The following is a 27,048-nucleotide window of genomic DNA, read 5'->3' as shown; positions in this document are numbered from 1 at the left end:
ATTTCAAAGACATTTCATGAAAAAAAAACTGCCCCTGTGTGACATAGGTTTCATACCATTCCATCATTGCAAGAGTTGAACTTAATCGTTCGGATAATGTAATGCTTTGATTTTTAAAAATGCCTTCAGTTTCAAAAGTAAAAATATTGAAAAAAGATACTGTTTCCTTTTTTTATAAAAAAAATTTACTTAAAAGTGTACGCCCGATTGTCCATATCGCAGGGAACAGTCGCGCATCACACTCACAACTTACGCCGAACTCAGCATGTTATGGAAAATCCCGTGATGATTAATTCCCAATATTATCTGGGTCGCTACTTTGAATAACTTTCAAAAATACTATTCAGCAGTTTCATTTTCTGAAAACTAAGCGTATAATATGCAAATGAACTAACCCACTGATTGATGGCGACCGTGAATAATGATAATTAACGTGGTTGTAATTGTTTGTTTATCAATATGACGTAATTGGCATCACATGCTTTAATACCTGTACAAAATATGCAATTTTCTTGTCCTGTCTTCAAACATGAGTGAGTATGCACTTTTTTAACACGTCTTCATTATTTATTTCACAAATAAGATCCCATTTGCCATTGATCTCCTTATTTGTAGCTGCACAATTTCAAACATTATAAAATTTATATATAAATGACAATTCTGTGGATTTTTTGTGTGACATAATATTGTATGCAAATAAGTAACGAAAACAATGACTCATGTACGTAAAACCTCCTTTGAAAACAGTCAAGGGTCACGACGAGAAAACCTAAGTGTGAATTTCCCGCTAATCCGGATGCTCTTATTTTTCCCTATCTGTTCGTGCGACGCTTGGCGGAAAATAATATTTTGCCAAACCGAGCCGATTTGCCGGTTTAAGAAGGAAAAAGCCTTTCTCTGTTCACTATGTGACTTTCAATTTGTGCGAGTTTTCCTAAATAATCTATTCAGACTTTGACAAGCGTTTGTGGAGTTGTTTTTGTCGAGGAATCCTGAAATTAAAAAAATGTTCCATCCGTACGGACCGAGATACGCCAGCAATCGGTGAGTTATTTATAGGAATCTTCCTGGTTCAGTTTATGACTTTAGTGTGTGATGCATTCGACACAGCATGCATTGATATTTTGTCAACCTTTAAAATATAATAAAGTACTACAATACAATGACCATTTCCAGTCCTATAATTGCTTTGCTACCTTTATGAATTCAGGTGCAAAGATATAGGGGGTCATATCACATGACAAAGCAATGATAAACTTTTCTCTAATGATAACTCTGAAAAAAATTAGCTTCGGGTGGCTGTAAAATCAAACATGTTAACATCATTCTGTGCATTCATGTACTAGTTATTTTTAACTTGATTGTAATTAGTGCAACTTAAAGCACAATAAAAAATGTATCGAAAAGAAAAATGTTTCTGCGTATGAACCATGTTTCAAACACACCTTACGACGTGCACAAAAGTGAATGTGTGAATAAAGAGAAATGAAATTTGGGCTTTTTACCTATTTCAAGTCTTACTGTGACGAATAAAAGTTAAAGTATGAGGATAGTTAAAGTATGGGGATATGTACGTACTTGTGCAGTTACAACTTAAGTCCAGACTATAGTCATCGTAATCACCAGCAGTCTGTAGACAGAGAATCAGCTATTTGTTTAATCATCGGATACCCCCTCCGTTCCCTCCTCAAAGCGATACTGTTGAGTGGACATTTTAAGATGATACTTGGAAACTTTAAAAATAACCCGAAGAGTATAGTATAATCCACTGCTAACTAACTGCAGCATAGTTTTACAGTGCCACTTTGTTCGTGTTTATGGGCACTGAAGAGTGTATGTCCAGATTCATATTACACGATCTACATCTATATATATATTTGAATGTTTTAATTACTAGAACATTGTGTTTACACATACATTACATACTTTTACATGTATTTTATGCTATTTGAACACATGCAGCATGTAATAATAGGAGTAAAACCACGATATTTGTCAAAGATCCCATGAGCTTCAGATCTGAAATGCTTTGCAAATAGAAGTAGGAAATTTACAGCAACTTTGGTTTTCTTGTGACAGATGCGGGCATTAATGTTAAGTTGAGGAAAATTATTTAAAAAATCAAAGATATTTGAGACGAAATTTAATTCCAAGGTTAGACCGGCGTCTTAAAATAAATATGGTTTCCAGACTACAAACATGAGGGTGTGGTATAGAAGTGGGTGTAGGATATATCTGTCCACGCCTCTAAAGAGAGAACTATACTTCCCACAGCAGATTTCGGATAAGACCATATAAACCTAGATTTAGATTTAGCAGTAGATGTTGGCACAAAACCGATCCTTTATATCGCTCAATAGCTATTTATAAGTCTAAATTTGCAGCTTTCCAACGGGCAATAGGGGGCGTATGAATATGAGTGAAACAATTCTCGAAGGGGCATAAAGCAAACAAACAAACAGAAACAAATACAACTGTATATTCTATGCTGTTCGTTTAGTTAACTTGGTCCAGGATTCAAACCCAATTGGTTTGATCAAAGTCGTTATTACATTGTATATTGAAAATACATCACATCTTTGATTTTTTATACCCCCGCTTGAAAAAAGTGGGGGTATATAGTGATTGTAGTGTCCGTCCGTCCGTATGTCCTTACGTCTGTGCGTCAGAACGTCCGTACCATTTCATGGTACCCATCTCTTATTCGCAACTGAATAAAATTTAATGAGACTTTCACAGAATCTTCATTACATAGTGCTATTAATTGTGCATCTCCTATTGAACAACACATTTCGATCGGACAGATATTTGGGTTTCCCATTGCAAAATTTGGATGCTGTCATTCTTTCTATAACATTTGGGGTACGGTACCCATCTTTTATCCACAACTCCTCCTATACCACTACATAAAATTTAATGAGACATTCACAGAATCTTTATTACATATTGCCATTATGCACCTGCTATTTTTCCTTTCGATTCGACAGATATTTGGGTTTCCCATAGCAAAACATGGACACCACTATTCTTTCTATAACATTAGGGGTACCCATTTCTTATCCGCAAACCTCCCTTTACCACTGTTGAAAATTTACTGAGCCTTTCACATAATCTTCATTACATTATGCCATTGTACATCTTCTACATGTATTATTTGATCGGACAGATATCTGGGGTTTCTTATAGCAAGAAATGGACTTTTCCTTTAATACTCTTATGGGAGCGGGGGGTATCGTTCTGCGAGCTCACAGTACCTCTAGTTTGAATTGTGGATATAATGAACAGTCTTCTACCAAAAATTTAATATCCATGTCCCATGGGTCCAGAATTGAGAACTCAGAGTCGGACTACGTTGGTCATGTATTAAAATTTATTTTACAGTGTACCTTTGTTAATTTTATTTATTTATGAACATTCAGCAAGCAAGTTCTATGGTGACGGTAAACTATGCCATTTACCAAATTTGCATAAACCTTGTCCCAAGAGCTGAAGCCACAAGGTGGGGTTTAAATGACCACTTTATTTCCAAAAATCGTTTCTTCTCAAAATCAAGTAGAAACGAGCTTCACAAATTAGCTGCAGAATTGTAGCTGTCTGCTTGAGAAAATTCGGACAGACAAAGCAGAGAGCTACAGATCCAAGCGTTGTAAAGACCTCTCTGCTTTGTCTGTCCGAATTTTCTCAAGCAGAGAGCTACAGTTCTGCAGCTATTCACAAATATGACAGCGCACACAGAGTCCTCTCAAAGTTGTAAATTTCATGTCGCATGAATCCAGAGTACCAGTTCCAAGTCACAGACCTTCAAATACTTTAATCCGACTGACAATGGGAGTATAAAAAAGTCCTTTTCTTATAAAACCAATTTGTCAGGAGGTTTATATCCCAAGTGAGGCTTAGCAAGTCATATATCAAGGGAAACACTTGATACTATCAACGCTTCTGGGTCTCTTGTTCTTCAATTAATAATTCAACATGACAATTCAAGTTCATCTACAAATGTAGGCTTACGGCTAATCGAACTTTTCTGGTCAAATTTTGTCCAGGGCTCTATCAACCGACGTCTGTCTGTTCTCCCTGTCAAATTTTCACTTTTCAGTCCTGCTTAAGAACAAGTGTCAATTTCAACCCAAATATCTAGAAAGCAGCCCTGAGTAAGAGGAATTCAATTCCCTTCAAATCAAAGTTCATGTTCTATTCGAAAACATGAGTGATAAATCTGAAAAAAGAGGAGGGGGGTTTAAATAATCTTCTCTACACCCAATGGGTCAGAAATGAAAAGCTTGGGTTGATAGAGTAGAAATCCTGACCCCAGGGCTACAATTGGGGACAAAGTTAAAACAATAAGACGAGACCACAATATAGGACTAAGGTTTGTTTTTTTTTATTATTAAAACTGTGTTGAAGACCTGAAGTGTCTCATCTTCTCAGTTACTTATTTTTTGTCCGAAACTCATCTATATAGGAACAAACGTTTATATTCTTACAATTTGTTTCTGTAAAATAATTTTTAGAGAACCTATAGCTAATTTGAACATTGTTATCCTCCCTTTTTGCCTCTCGATTACAATCAAATTAATTTTCAAATTAAAGTTTTGATATTGAGGAGTTGGGTGGAATTATTCATTAATGTGCATGAAATTACTATTCAATTGCACAAACCAAAACAGAACTTATTAAAGTTATATAACTTAAAGCTTTTGAATAAAAAAAATCCAATTTACTGTTTTAAAGGAATGATCACAACTGAGCATGAGTTTAAAACGGTTAATCTTTAACAATCTTCTACAAGTGGTTGGAAGACCCATTAAAAAATAATCAAATTAATATATAAAAATCACCAAAGAATTTTAATTTATGTTTCGTATTTGTTTTGGCCCCTGGGGTCAGGGTTAAACCAAAATAGCACATGTAAAAAAAAAAAAAAGATCCCTCCTCAATTATGCCTCCCCAAAACCACCACCACCACCACCCAGCCCAAAAGATTTTTCATTCGTCTTATTTTCAAAAACGTTGCTAGCAAGTATTTGCGATGTAACCAATATGGAAAATAAAAATAGGTAACGCGGAAAAAAAGAATTTATTAAAAATCATATACTCGCAGTGTTAAAGAATTTAAAGTTTTGTAACAGGTCTTGGAAGGTTCAGTATGTGATTTAAAGTAGAATTCTGTCACTGGATGGCATGACTGTGAATAATTTTTTTCCATTACAATTGAAGTCCTTAAATAAATCAAACGTTTTTAAAAAGAGGATTAAAATCTTTATGACGGATGTCTCGAAAAAACACAAATCACACCTACACACGTTTGTTAGGTACATATATATTTTTAATATACGTTCAGAATCAGTTTTAGTTTATTAACAAAAAGAAAGAAAAGGAGCAAGACAGGTGAACTTAATAGCATGAAAAACACTTGTCTTCTAGCAAGTCAGATTTGATTTCATTTTTTTAAAAATTCTTTTTTCAAATATTATAATCAAAATTTTATGCGAAGTAAAAATTTCAGTAAGTGTAACACCAGTAAAACTCGGTTTAATTAAAGAATGGAAAAATGACCTACATAATCATAACCCGGACACATATTAATGGTTGTAAAAACGTCTACTGATACTAATTTTTAGATCCGCCCATAAGTAGATCTCCTGATACGCTAAGTTTTGTTTACATGCGTCAGATATTCACAACTAAGATACTTCAACAGTATAAACACAGCTAAGAGGAAGTAAAATAATATAAATCATTATCTCTTACTCAGAATTAACAAGTTCATTTCGTGTTTTAATATAGGTCATTCTTGCATAAGCAAAGGTAGTTGTATCAGTGAATGACCTCGGTCCTGACCTTTCCATAGCAAGAGTATCGAACGTAAAAATGTACATAAATTAAATGCCGAATAGTAGGGGATAAGGAAACAACAGGAAAAAAGATATGGTATGAACATGTCCTAGCTGAGATTGACTGAGTCGACAAGGTCATACCATCTGTATTAGCTTCGCTGTATATAAATTACGTAGTCGCCATTGACAGTGAGATGATAGCTTAACAAACATGGATTCCTCCTGACGATTGGATTGAGGCGTGGAGTATATTATTACTACAACATTTACAATCTGACTTTACATGTACTAACGAGACAAGGAAGTAAATTCAGGCGATAAAAACGCGGGAGGCCAGTCAGCACTGTGTGTTTTTCAAATGAGTTGATCAACGGAGGAGGAAGTAAAATAGGCGGAGGAGAGAGTATGCTATGGGTGGCCATCGTAGACGGCAGGTAACACAGAGTTTCATCATTCCCGCCATTCAAAGAAATATACACTTGTCAATTTCACAATCAAGATGCATGTCAATTTCCTATCTATCATATTCACGGTTTTATTTAGTTCCTGTTGGTGTTTACATTACGGCGTGGCTCTAGTCATGTTGAAATACTTCTTATTGATTTTTGCCTATGATGGATTACTCGTACTAACGACTTCAGATCTGTAGCGCAGGTTTACTGGTCATTTAAACCTTTTCTTGACAACAGCTGATTTTTTTTCTTAAGAGCTTATATATATTTCACTCGTATACTTTTAACTCGTGCGTATGTACATATTAAATATCTCTGACGATCTATTTACATTTTACACATCTGGTTTGTATTACTATATATACATGTATTGTTTACATGCCAGGGGCGAGATCTTATTTATCTCATTTTAGTCGCCATTGTCTTTGTTTTATTGAGGAAGTGTTGTACGCTGTGATTGTGTAGTGGTGCCCGAATATCTAAGCAGTATTATATATCTTTGTTTATATCTTTTATACTCTCTCTTTCTAACATCCCGGATTAGGATTTACATGCATGCCAGGGGAGCCTCGTTTTAGCTAATTTCAGAACAGCTACTCTGCCCTTGGGTTTGTGTTCTTTACCGTAAAGTTTATTCAGTGGCCGGAGTCCATTAAGTATTCATTTCCTTGTTCTTGTTAAGTACACAGTCTTGCTTTGATAATAATTTCCTGGACATTTTCTATGGCTTACTTTTAAACAGAGAAAAAAAGGAAGATTAAACGCCGTTTAGATGTTGTAAATTTATTAATAACTTTTTCAGGATAAAAATATGAATTTATTTTTGCATTGGACAATTAAGATTGGATTTTATACAAGATAAATTGATAAGTGAATAAAGCAGCTAGAACAGCGACATAATATCTGGCACCATCTCCAAAATCTTATAGGAATAGAATAACAGACATTGACTTAACAGTCAAATGTCAATCAATCGAGCACGAGGTTTGTCAAGAGTTGTCTTTCTTGGAACATTTCCACAATTGCTTTGATTCTGTCCTTAAGATAATATTTAATTAAAGTCGGGTAAATCAAACAGAAAACATTAGCTCTGAAGAGCTATTTTCCGACTACATAATAATATTACATATAATACAACAAAACAGAATAAACAAGAAACAGTCCTTCACTTTCAGAGATTTTTTTTTTGGAGGGGGGTGGGTCAAATTCCGAATTAACAAAACCTTAAGTTTATAACGCAGAGAAAGCTGTTGGGGGGTTTCTTCCCAGAGCCGTCGCCAGGTTTCTGGAAAGAGAGGGTCTGGGAGGAGTTCTTCCTTCTCTGAACCAGATTTTTTTTAATAATCGAGCACCATTTTGGTGGTTCTGGTGCATTGTTTAAGTCATTCTCTTAACTATTTAATAAACATAATCTAGCAGCATTTCTTTAAATAGATCAGTAATGAATTTATTTTGACAAAAATTTTATTTTCGAATGTTTGTTTTTAAAGGGGTGCGATCGCACCCAACCCCCAACCCCATTTCGACGGCCTTGTTTCCTTGTTTGTAGAATTAGCTTGTGGTGAGATGTTTGTAGAATTAGCTTGTGGTGAGATGTTCTATCGTCATTTCTCCTCTCATATTTGTACATGTACCCTCTTCGCTACGAAAAGTTTTTGACATGAAAGAATTTGGATTTATGGACAAAACAGTTTGTACAAGATGTTCATGCTCATCCTTGCTAGTTCATGAAAAAATGAAGTTTTCTAATTCATAAAGAATTTGGGGGAAAATATAGATGAAAAATCTCAAGAGTGGAAAGGGGGCAGTGAGGGGGGGGGGGGGGGTAAACGGGTCGAGGAGGACGGACAGGCGAAAAGTCACCCCTATTCACTCAACTACTATTACATGTATATATATATGTGATAAATAATTTTTTTTCTTGTAGGAAGTTCCAATGTTAAATTGACAGGTAACTTTACGAACATAGGCATTTATATACTTCATGAAACGGTTTAAATCAGCAGAGACATAAACAACAATTGTTAACGTTGATTATGGTCTTTTAAGTTGAAAGGAAGTGTGCGCAATCCTAAATGTAAAAATTTGGAGAAAAAAAAATTTAATTTTTGTATATGTAAGAATGTTCTGGGTTTTTTTTTTATGACAAACCTTCGACATAGTACAAATTTTCCATTTGAATTAGACAGTTAAGTTCTTATTAGCAATGGAATATATACTATACTCTGCAGTTACCTTTTTTAAATACGGTAATAAGCTACCCGAGGAGTACAGTACCTGAAAATTGTACTTAGAGGGTTACCAAATCCGTGTTGTGATTAAAAAACAACAATAATTGTTTTACTGTTTGATTTAATGATTAGATGACACAAACTCGTTAAGCAAACAGGGTCATCTTTCTTGATTTTTCGATGTAACAGTCTTTACAATGTCACCAGCGAACATTTGTCCAAAAGAACAGGAAATCAGGAAATGTGTTCAAATCTATTATAGGACACTTTGGAAATATCTTACAGAGGACAGGACATAGTTCTGAGAATCTGCAGACGTTTCTATTTTTGAAGATTTTTTTTTTAGAAAAAGCCTCTTTTCAAATCTTTTTTTTTTTATCTATTCAGACCAAAAAATTAGTAGATGAGACACTTTGTTCTTCAGAACAGTTTTAATGAAAAAAAAACTTGGTCCTATATTGTGGGCTCGTCTTATTGTTTCAACTTTGTCCCCAGTTGTAGCCCTGGGGTCAGGATTTCAACTCTATAAACCCAAGCTTTTCATTTCTGACCCATTGGGTGTAGAGAAGATTATTTAAGCCATGCACCCCCTCTTTTTTCTGATTTATCACTCATGTTTTCTTTGAATAGAACATGAAATTTGATTTAAAGAAAATTGAATTCCTCTTACCGAGGGCTGGTTGTTCTTAAGCAGAATTGAGAAGTGAAAATTTGACAGGTAGAACAGATTAACGTCTGTCGATGGAGGGACAAACTTTGATCAGAAAAGTTCGATTAGTTGTAAGCCTAGGTGAGCTTAATTGTAATGATTGAATCATATTGAAGAACAAGAGGCCCAGGGGCCTTGAGAGTATTATGTTTTTCCCCTTATATATGACTTACTAAGCCTCACTTGGAACATAGACCTTCAGATCTGACAAACGGGTGGTATGAAAAAGTACTTTTTATATTCCAACTGGCAGTCGGATTAAAGTATCTAGTAAGTAAAGGCCTGTGACTTGGAACTGGTACTCAGGAATAAAGTGACATGACATTTATAACTTTGAGAGGACTCTGGGTTTCTGTGCGCTGTCATGTTTGCGGAGCTCGTTTCTACTTGAATTAAAAAGAACCAACTTCTTGCAATAAAGTGGCTATTCATTGCTGTTTTTATGTCGATTTACGATGATTTGCTACCCAAGGAGTACAGCAAGTAAAAATTTTACTTCGAGGGTCACTTAATCAGTGTTGTGATTGAAAAACAACAATAATTGTTTTACTGTTTGATTTAATGATCAGATGACACAAACTCATTAAGCAAACATTGTCATCTTTCTTGATTTATCAATATATCAATCTTTAAAATGTCACCAGCGAACATTTGTCCAAAGAAACAGGAAATCTGGAAATGTGTTCAAATCTTCCATAGGAAACTTTGAGAATTTCCCGCAGAGGACACAAATCTAACATAGAAAACTTTGGATATATCCACTGAGGACACAAATATATCATAGGAAACTTTGACAATATCACACACACTCTAAGATAGGAAAATTTGGATATATCCACAAAGGACACAAATCTTTTATAAGAAACTTTGGGAATATCCCACAGAGGACACAAATCTTTTATAAGAAACTTTGGGAATATCCCACAGAGGACACAAATATATTATAAGAAACTTTGGGAATATCTACAGATGACACAAATCTATCATAGGAAACTTTGGGAATATCCCACAGAGGACAGGATGTAGATTTGAAAGTCTGCAGTCATTTTGATTTTTGAAGACATTTCTTTTAGAAGAAGTTTCTTTTCTTTTTTATGGATATATTGGGGAAAAATCGATCTTACTCTTAGAGTTTAGAGTTTCATAATATTTTTAAAAAATACTTAAAACTTTCCCGTTCAAATCAAATGCAGATCAATTCCAAACAGCTATATAGTGTAGCTGTTCTTCACTTGAATTAAGTACTCTGAAGTTGATATTAAAAAGATGCTTGAGTTTCTGATTGACAATATTTATGTGGTTTTTGGAGACCAGGTCTTCCAACAATCTGTTGAAATTCCCATGGGTACCAATTTTGCCCCGTTGTTAGCAGACCTTTTTTTGTATTTATATGAATCAGAATTTATTCAGAATCTTACATAAGAAAAAGAAATCTCTTGCTGTAGCCTTCAACTCGACGTTTAGATATATCGACGACGTATTATCAATTAAAATAGTTATTTCCATTCATATGTCGACAAAATATATCCCAGTGAGCTTGAAATAAAAAAATACCACAGAGTCTGACACATCTGTTTCATATTTGGATATTTTACTAGAAAAAGACGTTAATGATAATCTAACAACAAAGCTTTATGAAAAACGTGATGACTAACTTTTCAATCGTCAACTTCCCTTACTTATGCAGCAATATACCCTTATCACCTGCATATGGGGTGTATATCTCTCAGTTGATTCGATACGCAAGAGCATACTCTACGCAAGAACAATTTATAAAACGAGGCACGTTATTGACAAACAAGTTGGTGAAACAAGCATTAAGAATATCAACAGTCTCGTTTAAAGTCATCATTTCGTAAGTTCTATGGTCGATACAATGATCTTAAATTGTCAGCAAATACAATCTGTCATTAGGTCATATGCTGACTGACGTTTTTCATACTAATTGTTAGGCCATTATTACACACTGAATTGTCGACGGATTTTTCCGTTATTTACCGATCATAACAAGGAGCACACGACGGGTGTGACCGGTCGGCAGAAGATGCTCACTCCTCCATGGCACCTGATCCCACCTGTGTTTTTGGAGGTCCGTTTTTGCTCTTCTCCCGATTTGTATTGTTTTAATGGACTTTGAGCTTGAATACTGTTTTTTATCTTCATGTTTCATTGAATAAATCACTCTGTCTTCCTTTCGCTCTCTCTCTCTCTCTCTCTCGTGTGCTAATTTCTTACCTTTTGTTATAATGCTTTATCGTTTCTGCCTCAATTTGGTATGTTATTGTGGTCTCACCTTTGTTTTTATGTAAGTGTTCTTAACATCAACCAGAATGATTGGCGATATTTTTATGAATATTGAGTGTGCACCAGCCTGGAAAATTTGGAGGGGGGGGGGGATGTGTGAAATTTTGCAAAAGTCAAAATTCTTAAATTTTGTAATGATTTGGGCGCAGATCCATACTCTCACATTCGACAAATTTTTTTTTAGATACACTAATGTGGACGAATCGACTATACAAGAATAAAAATTAATTGTGGGCAGGGCGGGCAGCTTGCCTGAGAAAGTACAATAATGTGGACGGACGCGACCATACTGCAATTAAAAGTGTGGGGAGGGCGGGGCAACTTGCGTTTGAAGGAAACTTTCTTAACAAAATAAACAAGGAAAGAAACTTAGCAAAAACGTACCGGCCCCTCGTTGTACTACTCACAAGCCTGATTACAGATGAACGTTTTTTATAAACCTTTTTTAGGTCAAAGGTAGTCAATACTCATATAAATCAGAGACCTAAGTAGCCCCCGACGCCGGGATATATCCACCCCTTTTTCTGTGTACACAATTATGAAACTAAGGGGTTTGGGGGGGGGGGGAGGGGGCGGTTCCTACCCCTTCAAAAAAAGATGCTACGTGCCTGATTATATCTATTGGCATTTAGTATTGAAGATAAAATCTGCTTGAGGATAAAATCAAAACGGCCTTTAAAATTTTAGCAGGTACGAATTGTAATACCAAAGAAACATTTTTATTTTTGTTTTACAAATTATTATCAAACTCAAGAAAGTGGACTTATTTAGTGTATAAACGTTTAGAAAATGCACATATGCTTTGTGCTTCGTAGAATATCAATCGCAACTTCACGAGCCTTTCCGTGCTTGCTGGAAAGGCCCGAGGACATGCGTAGAATATATCACTGGGTCCTCTTATTCCCTTTCTTTCGAATTATTGTATTTAAAAAGATTTAATTTACCATATGTATTTTAATCAAAAAGTTAGGAAAAAAATCTTGAGCAAACTTTTAACAACAGTCCGATAGGCTGATTATAAAGGTTTATTTACTAACAGCCGGTGTGGTTCTCTTAACCCTGTCCTCATGCAACTGTAGCTAGAATACTTGGAATGATTTCTGCTTGCTAATAAAAAAAACACGTCTAGATTTTAAGAAACTCCTCAAGTTAACAAGTGATACTTGTGAAAATTCAAACAGCCCAACTGTATTCTCAGTAGGAAAACACCTTCTATAGGCATAGGTGATCCTCCCTCTCTCTCTCTCTCCACTCTCTCTCCCAAGAAATATTTGCAAATTACTTTTTCATTCTATTCCTCTCTTTTTCTTATGACACAAGTTCAATAGTCGAATTGACTGGTATGAATTCATGTACATTTAGAATATTCACATGTATGTTTATTTAATCATCATATCCGTTGATCTATTTGTATATTAATTTTAGTAACGGTTAGCAAGCAAGTTTGTACAAAAATAAAAAAAAAATCAAATAATAATTTTATCGATTAGTTTGAATTCCTTTTCAATGACAGATAAGAAAAGTACACCTGGATGATAAATATATAGTATGTAAGCTGCATTATCTAGACACAGGTATTAAATCTCCCAGGTATTTGGCCACCCCAAACAAATCGTGTCAGCAAAGAAGGCAGATTGACATATAACATTTCTTCCTAGATTGTCCTGAATGGACCAATGTCGTTGGTTTGTTGTATGCTATCAGAACGTACTCAGCTGTAAATATTTTCACGTGGTGTAATTAAACCAGGAAGGTTTTATTTACTTCAACATGGAAGCTTCTCTCTAGTGTTTCTGGATCTATTTTGGATGTTTTAATTTTTATTAGCGTCTTGTTTTACTGTGCAACAATGCAGTACAGGTTAGTTTATATTTGTGTACCAATTTCTCAACGTAAGAAATCTTAATAAGACGCTTTTGTCTTTTTTTCTGGTTGACATACCAGTTTTGTTAGAATGCTGGCCAAGCAGTTGTTGTGTAGAGTAGATATATCATCTTCTAGTTATATCGACCCTGAATCTCTCCCTGCCGTTAACAAAGCAGATACTTAAAGCCAATAAAACAATTCTGAATACTTTTTTTAAAATTCTGAGTAAAGGGAATTACATGAACATGTAGCTCAACCGAATATTGCATGCGATGTTTACAAATAGGACATATTTAAATAGGTTTTCATTATTTTAATCAAGCAGAAAAAGACACTCTCTAACATTTTTGTGTCAGCACATATTGCATGTTGTCTAAATAAGAGAACCAACCACAGTAAAATCTAAGTGACTTTAATGCAACATTTAACTCTCGGCATAAAAGGGGAAAAAGGCTTTCAAGTTTATCACTCTGGATCTGCGTGTTGCGTAATACATGTTGTTTTTTCAGTGGAGGCAATCATTTGTATTTTTTTAAGGTTACTGAGCTTGAAAAGTGTTTTTAAATTCAATTGAAGAGTTTTAAGAATCTGCTATAAACGACGAGTCAATGGTCCTATAAATAGACTGACGTATCAACAAGTTGTGAGCTTAAACAAGGAAGAAATGAAAAAAATAACTGTATAATTTGTGTAGAGAAGTGTTTAGAAACAATGGTTTTATATAATTTTTCTAAAAATGATATTTTAATTTACACGTGAATTGGATTTAATAATGTTAATGTTTTTCTTTCTTTCTTTCTGTTTCTGTTTCTTTTCTTTTTTTTCTTTTTTTTGTTAAGTACATGTATTTTATTATACTGTACTTACATGTAGATTGGAGTTTTATTTTGACAGAGAAAAGCTTACATGTACTAGTATGGTGGTGAATTCTAAACTTTTATTGTATTCCATAAAATTATATATATATATATATATATATATATATATATATATATATATATATATATATATATATATATATATCCCTTCTTTTTTATTCGTGGCTTATACTTTGGCTCGAAAGATATTGCCGCATATAAGTAACGAAATGAAAAGAAAATGATATTTCTAAATAACAAATATAGGGATATAACAAGTTTTTATCGCCTTATATTTTGTCAAAACCTACCGTGATTCAATAACAGGATATAAGAATTATCTATAGGACTCGGCTTGCGTAATACAAAAGAATGCTTATCTTACGGATATCGGCTGCATTTGTGACAATAAAAGAAAGTGCACATATTCAGAAAACAAATATTACTTAGAAGAAAAAAATCGTTAATTCAAGGAATTTTACCCTTATAATCTGGCGGTACTTTTAGCTTACCTGAGCCATATTTTAAGTTAAGACTCTATCTGAATGTTGTCATCTCGTTTTACATTTTCGACTACATATAAAAATAATGGAACCAGTGTCAAGGACACAGGTCGTACACAGCCTTTGAGTAATGAAAAATTTTCAGTTTGTTTTAGAACAAAGGGTTATTAACTCCCCTTTGAAGCAGAATTAATAAGAACGATTGATAGTAAAATAGGTTCACTTCAGAAATTTTCTTCTGTAGAATTACTGTTCTAAAATAAGAAAATGTGAAAATTTTATTTATACTATGAAATATGAAGATAACGAACAGTAAACAAGCTCAAAAGTCCATTGAAGCAATACAAATTCGGAGCAAAGCAAACATTGGCCTCTAAACCATCAGAGGTGGGATCAGGTGCCATGACGAAGCAAGCATTCCTTGTCGACGGGCATCTTCATCTGCTTACTTCATCTAGTGTACATTTGTATCTCAATCATTGAATCTGAAACCTTAGGTGGCATATTTTTACTCCTATATGCAAGATAAATTATGTAAACATGTGAGAAAAGTGTGGCGACATACACAATATTTATGCGTAAGATAATTATAAATTAACGTGTTAGTTACTAATCTTTTAGAGAGCCAGATTTAAATTTGAGTAAATTCAATGCATAAGTGATGCCAGAGGACATTTTTACCGATAATTCGAACTTTTGAATGTTTTCATTTTAGATGCTTAGATAGTGATACAATTAATATGTATTTGGCAGATAGGTTCGTATAAAGCTTGTCTGTGTATATGCTCTGTGTCTTCTAAAGCAAAATAAATGCGCTATAAACATTGAATATTTATCAAATATAGAGAAATTAACGAGAAAATTATCGAATGGCACTGTACCACATGTACGTGTAGGCGACACCAGATATTGTATAGTGAATATTCATTTCGGCCATATTCTTGAGCAAAGTTTAATAATTATGAAACTTTGCTTTTTTCAAACGATCACTAAATATGGGTCCAAAATGGGCCTCGTTCTTTCTCTTTCTTTACTTATTTCGTTTTGCAGGACAGTGTCATTCTATTAAAGGTCCATTGTATAAAGATTAACTTTTACATAAGCTTGCTGTTAAATGGTTAAATTTTCATTATATTCTTTGTGTTTATTTTAGCCATTAGTCCATACCTTATGCAATACAATGTCCTAGTATCTGAGTTCAGTTTTTGTTGTTGTTGTTCTTGTTTGGTTTTTTAGATAGCAAAGTAACCTGGATTAATTGTTGCCCTCTTGTTAAAAAAATGAATTCTAAGACTCCAAAAGACATATGTAGAATTTTTTTTTTAATTATATATTAAAAGTACAGAGGTAACGGCCAAACTTAGATCTCATTGACGGTAATTGCAATGGTATTGTATAGGTATTTGCCATTATTCTCAATGACGGTAATTGCATAGGTATTTGCCATTATTTACAGGAGCCTTGTCAGGTATATATATGTACCCAATTGGCATCTCTCCTCCTAAACAAAATCGGTCAAAGTTCAGATCTTTTTCTCTGTGTGGGAACTAACGATGAAGCAACTAGATACGGACTGTCAGTCTTTTGTGATAGTTATGGTTCACCTGTTCCTTAGGATGTCTCGAAAAATAAAACCAGCGCTTCTCACTTTACAAATCTAAGTATAAGCTGAAACGAAAGTCGAGTGGTCTTCTGATATATTCAGGGAAATTCCCCCATGTAAATATTGTATATAAACAGGGAAATATTTGAATGAGGTGAGAGATTTTTGTAGCTTTTAACTCATTAAAAAACTATAGAAGTTAATGTTAAGGGTTAACAATTGCATACTTATTGACAATTATTGAAAAGAGAAATTTATTTAGACAATAAAAAAGTTTATTTGTGGATGCAATGAATCATTATAACGGACATTGACGAAATAGGATTGTGTTACTTTTGTCTAGAACAAGAAAAGAATAATGTAAAAGAGAATATTCACATTCACCATATAGTTGTCATGAAATTTTGAGCTGAAGAAAAATGATAGAGGTTTTTAATGTGATTTTTCAGATTTTAGTTTTCGTATGACATAGGCTTTCGTGTCTCCTTGTGTAATTTTTGCTCATCAGATTTCCAATATTTAGTCATCTACCTACAAAGGACGAGATTTGATGAAAATCCGTGATGGAATCTCATATCTTAAATCCCTGTTTGCTTTAAATCTGACATCTATGTTAATAAAGCTTTTACGAGTGTAGTAGGTATATGTCAATTTTTATCTGGATAAGAATCGATATTAAAAAAAAAATAATTTTGTCCTTATGTAGACATTAGTTTTATCATCCATCTCAGCTTTTAAAATTTCAGACGAAAGTGTTGCAAAAGTTAAACCACTTTCTGAAACAAATTAAAACAAAGTTAAAGATTACAAACCTTACCTCAGCGAATGTTATCTTTAAGGCGAAGTCTCACAATTAACTACTAACCTAATAGTGTGCATCCCTACATACAACATTTATGCAGTTTGGTATGCATCCCTAGATACTAAATCCATGCAAGGTTGGTCCAGGTATGGATTGAAGTTACACTGGAACAAGCCTGCTTCAGAAACTTCAACCTGGTCACTCATATGGAAAATAATTGTCAAATCCAGCATCCAAAGCAAGACTGGTAGTGTGCATCCATTGATGCATCATCCTTGCAAATTTGGTTCTGGCAGGCCTTATAGTTTCTTAGTCTGCTTCAAAAAAATTAACTTAATCACTTATCCGGAAAATATAGATTAAATCAAGCATCCGAAGCAAATCCAATAGTGTGCATCATTAGAAGTATTAGCCATGCAAGTTTGGTCAACATAGGGCTTATAGTTACATCAGAATGAATTTGCTCCAAAAAATTAACCTCACTCATTTGCAAAATAAAGGTCAGATCCAGCATCCGAAGCGAGTCTGGTAGTGTGCATCCTTAGGATTATTACCCGTGCGAGTTTGGACAGTATAAGGCTTATACTTACATGTACTGAAAATGAGACCTGCTCCAAAAACTTTAGATACTTTATATACCGTAACCTGCTCCAAAAACATAAATCTGGTCATTCTCTGGCTAAAAATGCAGCATGAGGAAGGTGAAGATAACGAACATTGATCGATCTCATAAAAACAACAAACGATATCTGTGAACAGGACATAGACAGGGACCCCCGGAAATTCTAGAGGTGGGATCAGGGCCTAGGAGGAGTAAGCGTCCCCTGTTGACCGGTCACACGCGCCGTGAGCCTATGTATTGACCGAGTAGACGGAACATTCCGTAGTCAAATTTAGTACAAAAAACAAAGGCCTTGCAATTGGTATGAATTGGTATGAGTCAAGTCAGCGAAAATACGACCAAGTGGCAGGTTATATTTGCTGATAAGGTCATTATAACGACCATAGAATTTACGAAATGCTGACTTTAGACGAGGTTGTTGAAATCCCTGTAACTTCAACTTTTGTGCGAGATACAATCATGTGTATCTTCTTAAAGCAATAGCGCCCTAGATATATTTCTGTGGTATAAGATACTTGTTTAATAGTCTGATATAAGGGTAAGATAATAAGAAATCTTCAATTAAATTATTACAATGCATACATTTTTTTGTATTTTTTCCTGATTCTTGCAAAGGCAGGAAGTTAAAAGCTAAAATATATGTCAATGTTATTCTTTTTTTTTTAAATACTAGACATTTTGAATTCAAATATCTTTTTCCTCTTTTCATGTGAAATAAACAGAAATAAAGATTTATACATTTCAATGTCCTTTTTAAGTTTTTATAAGACAGTTTGCAGCTATATACGTAACAATGACACTGAGGATCACACAGAGACAGCCTTCAGTTTTGGTCCAATAGAGGCTTCTGTTGTGTATCTGCTAAGAATTATTTTTTAATTTTATGTTTTATCCCAGAAGTAAATGGGACTGGACAACAGGTACTGTCTACTTTAGAGCCCTCTCTCTACGTTGTGTATTTTATTACTGAATTATTTTCCATTTTTTTTCGCAGGGCCGACGTCTTCAATGGGATCATGGCGGCCCACATTTTCCCATCGGTACGTAGAGCACACGTGCTTCAGATTCACACAAGACGTTATTAAGCTTCATTAACCTGAATCTAATTTTGTTAAATCGTGTATTGAAGGTTATCAGTTTGAATTTATGATCTTCAGATTACCTCAGTATGTTTATTTTAATTTAGGATAAGCAAACTAAAACTTAAACTGATATTAGTTATTATATAAACTGTATTTTATAGATACCCTTATATCAATATTTGAATGCAATTAATACCTGAAAGTGGATTTCATTTTTAGTGAATGTTTGTCAAGCAATATTAATTTTCTATTGAAGTAATGAATTTTATACCCTTGCTTGGGTCATTATACTTTATACTGATAATTTAAACAAAAATCAAACTCTTGCATTTTCTGGCCAATGACTTGATGTAAGGAATATGTAATAAAGAAAGGCTTAATCATTTCAACTGTTTCCAAAGGAAATAAAAATATATCGTTGACAATAAAAAAAAAAAAACCTTCTCTGGAAAAAAAAGGGGGGGGGGGTCTTGTTAACAATGTTCTTCCTTTTGTCAGTAAAAGAATGTTTTTAAATTCTTTGTTTTAAATTGCACGGCTGTATTAAAAATCATACAGATCAATATACAGGTAAACCAAATGCTACAATTCATAACACAAGAAAGAAATATTTCTCGGGAAATAACCGTGTTTGGGTGATCACTTGTTTAAGTTTATTTTTATCCTGTATTGAATTGGGTACCTTTGTACGTCGGCCGGGACTTTTAAACATTGTTAGAGCTCGGCAATCTTTTGACGTGTATTGACACTGCGACCCAGATAATCAACAAAACACTTTGCAGGTATTTTTTACTTCCTTGTTGTATTAACAGCTGGCCGATGTTCTAACGGAATCCCTAAGTGCCGACGACTTCGGACCTTTGGACCTCTCCTTAAACAGTATGACGGGAACCGCCTCTGACGCTCGTGGACTGGACGAGAGTGATTTCTTAAATCCAACAGCGCTATCAGAAGGTAAGATAGTGAGAAACAAAACGAAAGTAGAAACTGCGTTGGTAAATATTTCCCTGTTTGTTGTAATTCTTCCGCAGGCTTTAGTTCCTTCAATCATCTGCAAACACCTTTAGTATCTGCATTTTATAGAAACACTTGTCATTATCAAGAACATGATAAAATGAACCATCATCTTTTGCTAATGGTCAATTTAATAGTTTTTAGTTTTATGTTAATGGACATCAAGGGAATTTAACATGGGAGTTTCAGAGATAACTTGTAGTATGCAAATCCGTGAATTTTACTTGAGGCTACTTGTCAATTATCTTTCACACAAATTTCCAATTGTATCTTGTTCACAGTCATATATTTCTCTCTCGAGATCACGCCCCGTCCCGCTATACAGATTTGCATTGTATGCACGTGTCTTTGCTGTAGCTATCTTAATACGGTGTCTATTACGTGAAACTGATAACGATCTCATACTACTGATTTAATAGAACCCGGAAGTTAATAATTGGGTATTTCAGGAGGTGCGTATAATTAATGTCGTTATCAGTTTCACTTCCTTGACCGGAACAGAGCTTCATACAGTAAGATGTTATTAATTTAATTAAGACTATTTCACTGTTAAACAACTTAGTTTATAAATGAAAATTTATTAACATGGTATGCTCAGTAAAATCTATTGAACAGATATATTAGTTATTAGTACAGAGCCCATCTATACAAATTTTGTAGGTATATGCATTATTACTTATAGAGCAGTAGCGTTGTGCATAATGTTGCCAATTATATATGCTTTATTAATATCTTTTTTATATCAACATTTATCCTTCTTTTAAAAAGAAATTTTGATTTTACGGCATCCAGTTTTAAATACATTTTGAGCCCTTTCTCGATGGTCGACTTAGTTTGAACGATTCAACGTTTTCAGTAAAGTTAGTGAATTGTGTATATAAATATTACATGTCTTTCATGCCTTTGTAACTAAATACAATCACGTGATGTATCCGCACGTTTGCACTCGACTTTAACTCGATCTGAACAGATTCTGCGAACAGACAACACATTCCGTGAAAACAAACCATGCTGACATGACATTGGGAATTTAAACAGGCTTAATGCAGAGACAAGTTTGGCTTTCCAGAAAGCCTGAAATGTCATCTCTTTGGCTTCATTAATGTCACAGAATAAACAGTGGAATGTTAATATTATTTTCTCAGCTATTACAGGCAGTAGTATCGCTTTTGAAAAAATGGGGGGTGGAGGACAAAAAAAAAATCGACGATTTATCTGAACAATCTTTGACAAAGGGAAAAAGGGGCTATCCAAACTCAACATTTTCATTTCTTGGAAGGGAAGGAGGGATTACAACTTTTCCGACAAACATATTTTATATTATAATACATTCTCATGGGATGATTTGACGTACCATACGTTCAGACTACCTAAATTAAAAAGATCCCTCTTTTTGTTTTATTACTTTATATAAAAATAGGACTTTCCTGTAAATTACACAATTTAAATCAATCACGTTTCAAAGATATTAGAAATTTAAAACAAAAACCGATTTATTTTATCGATTCAGATTTTAATTAACAGACACAGTTTAATTTTTTTTATTCAGTCGAACTATGGAAACATGGGGTTATTCAAGTTCAAAATCGGTGAAAAATTTAATTTCAACGTAAATAACATATATCATGTTTAGCTACACCCAATCTCGTATTTTTATTTTTTAGCTCAGATACGCCTTATATAGCTTTAACAATTATTCCGAAAGAAGATGGATAAAAACTTAGCGTTCCTTTTGACTTTAGTTCTTAGCCGCCTACTACGGCAGCAAGGAAGTTTTAAAGCGCCAACTTAAATTAATCTGAACCTGAATTAATTCCCAAGACTTTCCTTATTTTCCTTAACCGTATCCTCTGAAGTGACTTGGCCATCGAGCCACTGGGATTTGATTGATTATCGAGCCACTGGGAATATCAAGGGAAAAATTGAGACACTCCTGCATCATGCCCTTCTGCTGCCCATGCAGATTCATGTTCTAACGCTATATTATGTATAATATAAGTACATGTACATGTATACGCTCCTGTGAAAAAATCATGCATAAAGGTAATAAAATTGAAAGTTACCATTTGAGATTAAGTATTAACACACCGAAAAGAACCCTAATCTACCAACATTGATTTTATAGGCTGTTCCATGAGACACACATTTAAAATTTATAATTTTGGCTTTATTTTAAGAATACGAGGAGATTTTTTTTTTTTTTACCTTTCCTCATTGACAAAAAAAAAAAACGCAAATTAGAATTGCATAAAGAAAATGATAACAGTTGCTTTGTTTATTAATTCTTAAAATCTGGGCCAGGTAAAGAAAACTGTATCTTTTCCTAATACTTTTCTACAGGGGTAAATTTAAAAAAAAAAGAATATAGTGCACACATCCGAGAAAATACTCATAATGATTCTTTATGATCTTTATTCCAGTGCCTATATATACGGTATTAATTATCGATTAACTAAAGTGCACATAAAAGTGAAGTCTTTGCCATTGTATATACGCATTTAATGTGAGTTGTTATTTAAATGTTTTTACTGTTTTCTTTCATCAGTAAATCTTGGATCCACGCCTTGGTTTATACACTCAATATGCAATGTTTTCTGTATTTTGATCCCCGCGCGCTGACCATCGTTTTACGCAATGGCCTAGATACAATGTTTATGTAAATAAACCGTTAATGAAGACTCACCACCACCCAAGTGATCCTACCTCTATTACTCTTAATGAATACTGGTGTGGTTTTACTTTAACTTTAAGATGGACCATTTTGTTTAATAATAATAAGACAGACTTTGGTCAATTTTGTTTACATCTCTATATTTAGAAATCGTGTCATCATCAGGTCCTTTGCCAGACCACCAGCTTATCAATGGCAGCTTACACTAGGACTTTACTTCCGGTGATTCAAACTTAATGTGTCATCTCCCGAGGGAGATGACAAAAAGGAGTGCATGTTATACATGTACGTCATAGAGGAAATGATTAAAAATATTGTTATGTTAAATGAGATGTTACTGAATTATATGAATGCATGAACTTTAGAAATTATTGGGATTTGCAGGTACATGTATAGTAATATTAATTTTCGTTCTGAAATATAGTAATCAGACTTGAATCATGTGTAAAATAGAATAAAAGTACCATGTAGAGGTTCAATAAGCTGTTTGCTGGTTCTGCTGCTTGACCAAGAAAGGGAAGTTTTAAAAATCGAAAGATCAGCTCTCAAGGACCCCCTTTTTTGGCCCTTGAATCAGAAGTACTTTTGTTTACTGGTGTTTAAGTAAGAGCTCCTGTAGCAATGTGTCAGCTCTTCTTTTTTTGAGTGGTCGTGAACTACATAAAAGTCTTCTGTTTAGCTCGTTATCTCGCCATTTTCCTTATATATGTTTATCAACACTGTTGTTTTATGTTTTTTTTTCTTTTAGAATCGAGTATTTACGAATTATCTCAGCCTCAAGACCTCCTCGTACATTTCCCTATGTGGTCAGTGTCACAACCACTGGTGAACATTGATGATTCCAGCGAACTTGGACGCGTGCAGTACGAAGTTGAGGTTCCAGCTGACGGATCTTTGACGTCATATCCACACAGCCCCGGATCAACGGGAGATAACTCAGACTACAGTTCTGGTAAATTGATGGTTATATGTAGAATTTCAAGTATAAAATAATGAATAGATAAAGTATATTTGAAGAAGATTTTTTTTAACTTTGAAAATATTTTTGAACAAAAAAGTCAAAATATAAATATACAAAGGTTGCATGGAGAACGATGGTATGGGCATTACATTATTTTCTTTTATGTTTTGTCTATCTATCTAATAGACATCTATCTATATTATCTGTCTGATTTAATTTAAATAGCGTGGATATGGTATAAGTTTTCTATCGGGTTTTGATATGCCTATGTACATCCAATTTTAGATTCTTCAGGCGAGGCGAATCACCCTCGAGGTTCCGGAATGATAGCCCTACAAAGGGTGAACCTGCCAAACAGGGACCCTGCTCTATCAGAGGTAGAAATAAAAAAGGAACCCAACATGGGTCTTCCGGATCCGTCAATATTACCGTCCAAATATTATGACGACGAGGATGAGGTCATGAGTGAGACGGACAGTGACGGACATTCGAGTAGTTCCGAGAAAAAGAAACGTCCAGGCAGAAAGAAGGGGCAGAGTAGGTATTTTAGAGAATCTTAATTCAATTTAATTAAAGAACCTAGTGTATTTGAATTTTTGACTTCGAACTGATACAGAGTCAGAAAAGCTTAAATATGTTATGCGTATAGCAACAGTATCTCTGAACTTTGCACATTATGTCAGCCAAATATTTATTCGAAATTCAAGATGAACATTTAACATTATTGAACGCTTAAGAGGTACTAGTGTTTCTTTTACTTGATAAATTAGACAAACATTTAGCATATAAGAATTTCCTCAACATAATGCGACCTATTATCAACATACCAAGCCGTAGATAAAATTCAAACGTCTCTTTATCATCAACACAAAAATCTTATCTGAAAAATTAAATCTATTTGCATTAATTGATAGCATCCAGTGTATACCATCTGTGGGAGTTTATTCGTGACCTTCTACACGATGACAAATACTGTCCACGAATCATAAAATGGGAATCGGAGGCGGAGGGAATATTCCGGGTAGTGAAGTCAGACGAGGTAGCAAAGCAATGGGGCAGCAAGAAAAATAACAGATCTAAGATGACGTATGAGAAACTAAGTCGTTCTTTGAGGTAATTGTCCCAGTATGAAAAGAGAGATAACCCTTGATAGATCGTCTTTAGACACGAGTTATATTCCTTATATTCTATCCGTGTTTTATAATGCTTTTAGGTAGTCTTTTTGTGATGTTAATTCATTCATTACTGCAAGATATAATAATTTGATTAACATTTCTGGAACTCTTTCAAATCGTTCTTCACAAACATTGAGGTTTAACTGAAAATTAAAAACTAAAAATATTTTTGCATATTGGCAAAATAGAAACAACTGTTAGGATTGATACTCTTTAGCGAATAATAAAAACAAACAACAAAGACAACGATTTTAAGTCTATGATTCTGACAAATATATCAGTTGTCAGATAGTTTTAGATTTGCTTTAATTCTTTATTGCTCAATGAAATGCTACACTGATCGGTTTTGAAAGTTTCCATGTTTTGACGAGGTGTTTTGAAAATCTTTATATCTAGTAGTAAAATGCAATATAGAACTCAACAATGTCGAGTAGACTCGATATGCTCTTTACTGCGCTGACCTTGACGAAGTCGAGAACTTAGTCTATACCCAGGGCTTCAGTTTCCCTTGTTGAAGTTTTCAGAACAGGTCTATTTACTGATTAAGTACAAGCTCTTACTAGACCAAACTTGCAGCGATGGCGCATATACATGTAATGATACTTCGGTCTTGCTTGGGGTGTTGCATCTAAGCTATATTTTGTAAATGAGTAATTAGTTTGAATATTTGTAGTAAATCATTTCCAAATAACTGAAAAATCTACCAGGACAAAACTTGCATGATTGATGGATAATGCATCAAGGGATATTATGTCATACTTACAAATGCTATATATCTGACTGTCAGATCTGAATTTTCCGCTGATGAGTGGCCAGTTTAATGTTTTGAAGTATTTTGAAGCATAAACTTGCATGAATCATACATTTAAGGAAGCATGCTACTCCAATACGACTGTATTCTCTAGGTGTGAAGTTAGGAAAGCATTGAAATAGTTTAAGTAACTCTGTGCGTCGTTTTTGAACCCTCCTATATTTGCCTACTTTTTAGATAATTCTTTGAAGCTTTTGACTACCTGCTCTTTAAACCCCAGACAACATTTCTAGTAGATTTCATACTTTGTCTTTTTGTTTGTAGATATTCCAGAAAAGAAGGATATTTTGCAGATATTCCAAAAGACCGAGGACTTCCGAAGAAACTTTGTTTTAAATTCGGACCTAAGGCACACGGGTGGCGAAAAATGTAGTATGTCCTGTAACAAACCTAATTGTAGAAGGATATTACATTGACGAATCAAAAGGACCGTTACATAGCGTGTGACAAACGGCAGCAAACTGACCCGTGATGAGATGTGAACCCCGATAGTGTGTGCGGTGTATGAACCCATGTAATCTCATTTTCACAGCTGACTATTTTGTAAAATATAGATATGTACAAATTTGATTTATCACCGGTGTCAGACATGATGCATTCCATTGTGCTAGAAATCCGAGAGATTGAGAGAGAGAGAAAGAGTGAGAGAGGGAGAGAGATTTAATAGAGAGAGATATTTCCTTTTACTATATGTATACACACATATATATATAGGTCGTCTGCAGTTCTAGACGCTAAGCTTTGAACTTCTAAATAATATTCTTCGACAGAAATTTAAGTAAATAGTAGAGGTAGATAACGTTCTAGAGAAAAGTAGAGATATTGAAACAATAGCCATACCCCATTTAGCTGCTGTCTGCAGAATGTGTTCTAGTTTTATGAATGATATTTTATTTGAATAGACTTTATGCACTAATGTAAAATATTTTAAAAGTTTAACAAAATGTACAAAAGCATGGTAATAAACTCCTTATAATTTGAAATAACATCACATGACATTTATCTATGTACAAACTGTGGGTACTGTTTTTGTAAATCATATCAATTGTATGCTAATTCCATTGTTTTTTATTTCTGTTTTATCTGTCCTATGTACAGAAAGATTTGAATTAAGATATTTTTAATTTTTTAGGAGAATTTCAAAAACTTTAAATTAAATAAAATGAAAAATTTTGAAAGTTTTTGTTTTCTCTGATTTTTTTCCCCTGATTTTAGACGGTAATGGCCAACTAACAACTAAACTGTATGCCAAACAAGAGACCAACTTTTCATCAAATTTCCTTATTCATGTAGTAATATTTCGCTATCACCTGCATATGGTGTTTGTCTCCTCACTTATTCGATACAAGAGAGCATGTTCTGAATACGATCAATTTTTAAACCAAACCAGGCTACTGACAAATAAGTTGATGTTACATGGATTTCAACAAAAAAAGTCAGCATATTGAAAATACTATTGTCGATATAATAACCTTGATTGCAAATACAACCTTGCATCTGGTCATATTTTGTCTGAAATGTTTCATACCTATTGTTAGGCCATTTTTT

At 34.1% G+C, this 27,048-nt stretch overlaps 1 protein-coding gene across 5 annotated transcripts in view; it reads left to right on the top strand.

Annotated features, from left to right (window-relative positions):
- LOC133191106 (protein C-ets-2-like) overlaps positions 1-26,525 on the top strand; it is a 31,784-nt gene extending 5,259 nt beyond the window's left edge. The window contains exons 1-7 of one of the 5 annotated variants that reach the window (XM_061326800.1): positions 417-533; positions 18,781-18,826; positions 19,681-19,822; positions 23,302-23,505; positions 23,800-24,051; positions 24,429-24,627; positions 25,765-26,525. In XM_061326800.1, coding sequence (XP_061182784.1) covers positions 502-533; positions 18,781-18,826; positions 19,681-19,822; positions 23,302-23,505; positions 23,800-24,051; positions 24,429-24,627; positions 25,765-25,873 — 984 coding nt within the window. In that variant the 5' untranslated portion in view covers positions 417-501 and the 3' untranslated portion in view covers positions 25,874-26,525. Of the gene's footprint in view, positions 1-416; positions 534-991; positions 1,045-6,175; positions 6,272-13,297; positions 13,394-18,780; positions 18,827-19,680; positions 19,823-23,301; positions 23,506-23,799; positions 24,052-24,428; positions 24,628-25,764 lie in introns of those variants that run through there. The other 4 variants (XM_061326798.1, XM_061326801.1, XM_061326802.1 and 1 more) reach the window with 4 other exon arrangements.
- Positions 26,526-27,048: the final 523 nt, after the last annotated feature.

The sequence above is a fragment of the Saccostrea echinata genome, unplaced genomic scaffold, assembly GCF_033153115.1.
Source record: "Saccostrea echinata isolate AGI-Se365-2 ecotype Australia unplaced genomic scaffold, CSIRO_AGI_Sech_v1 ptg000023l, whole genome shotgun sequence".
NCBI lineage: Eukaryota > Metazoa > Mollusca > Bivalvia > Ostreida > Ostreidae > Saccostrea > Saccostrea echinata.
This window is presented reverse-complemented; position numbering and strand designations above follow the sequence as displayed.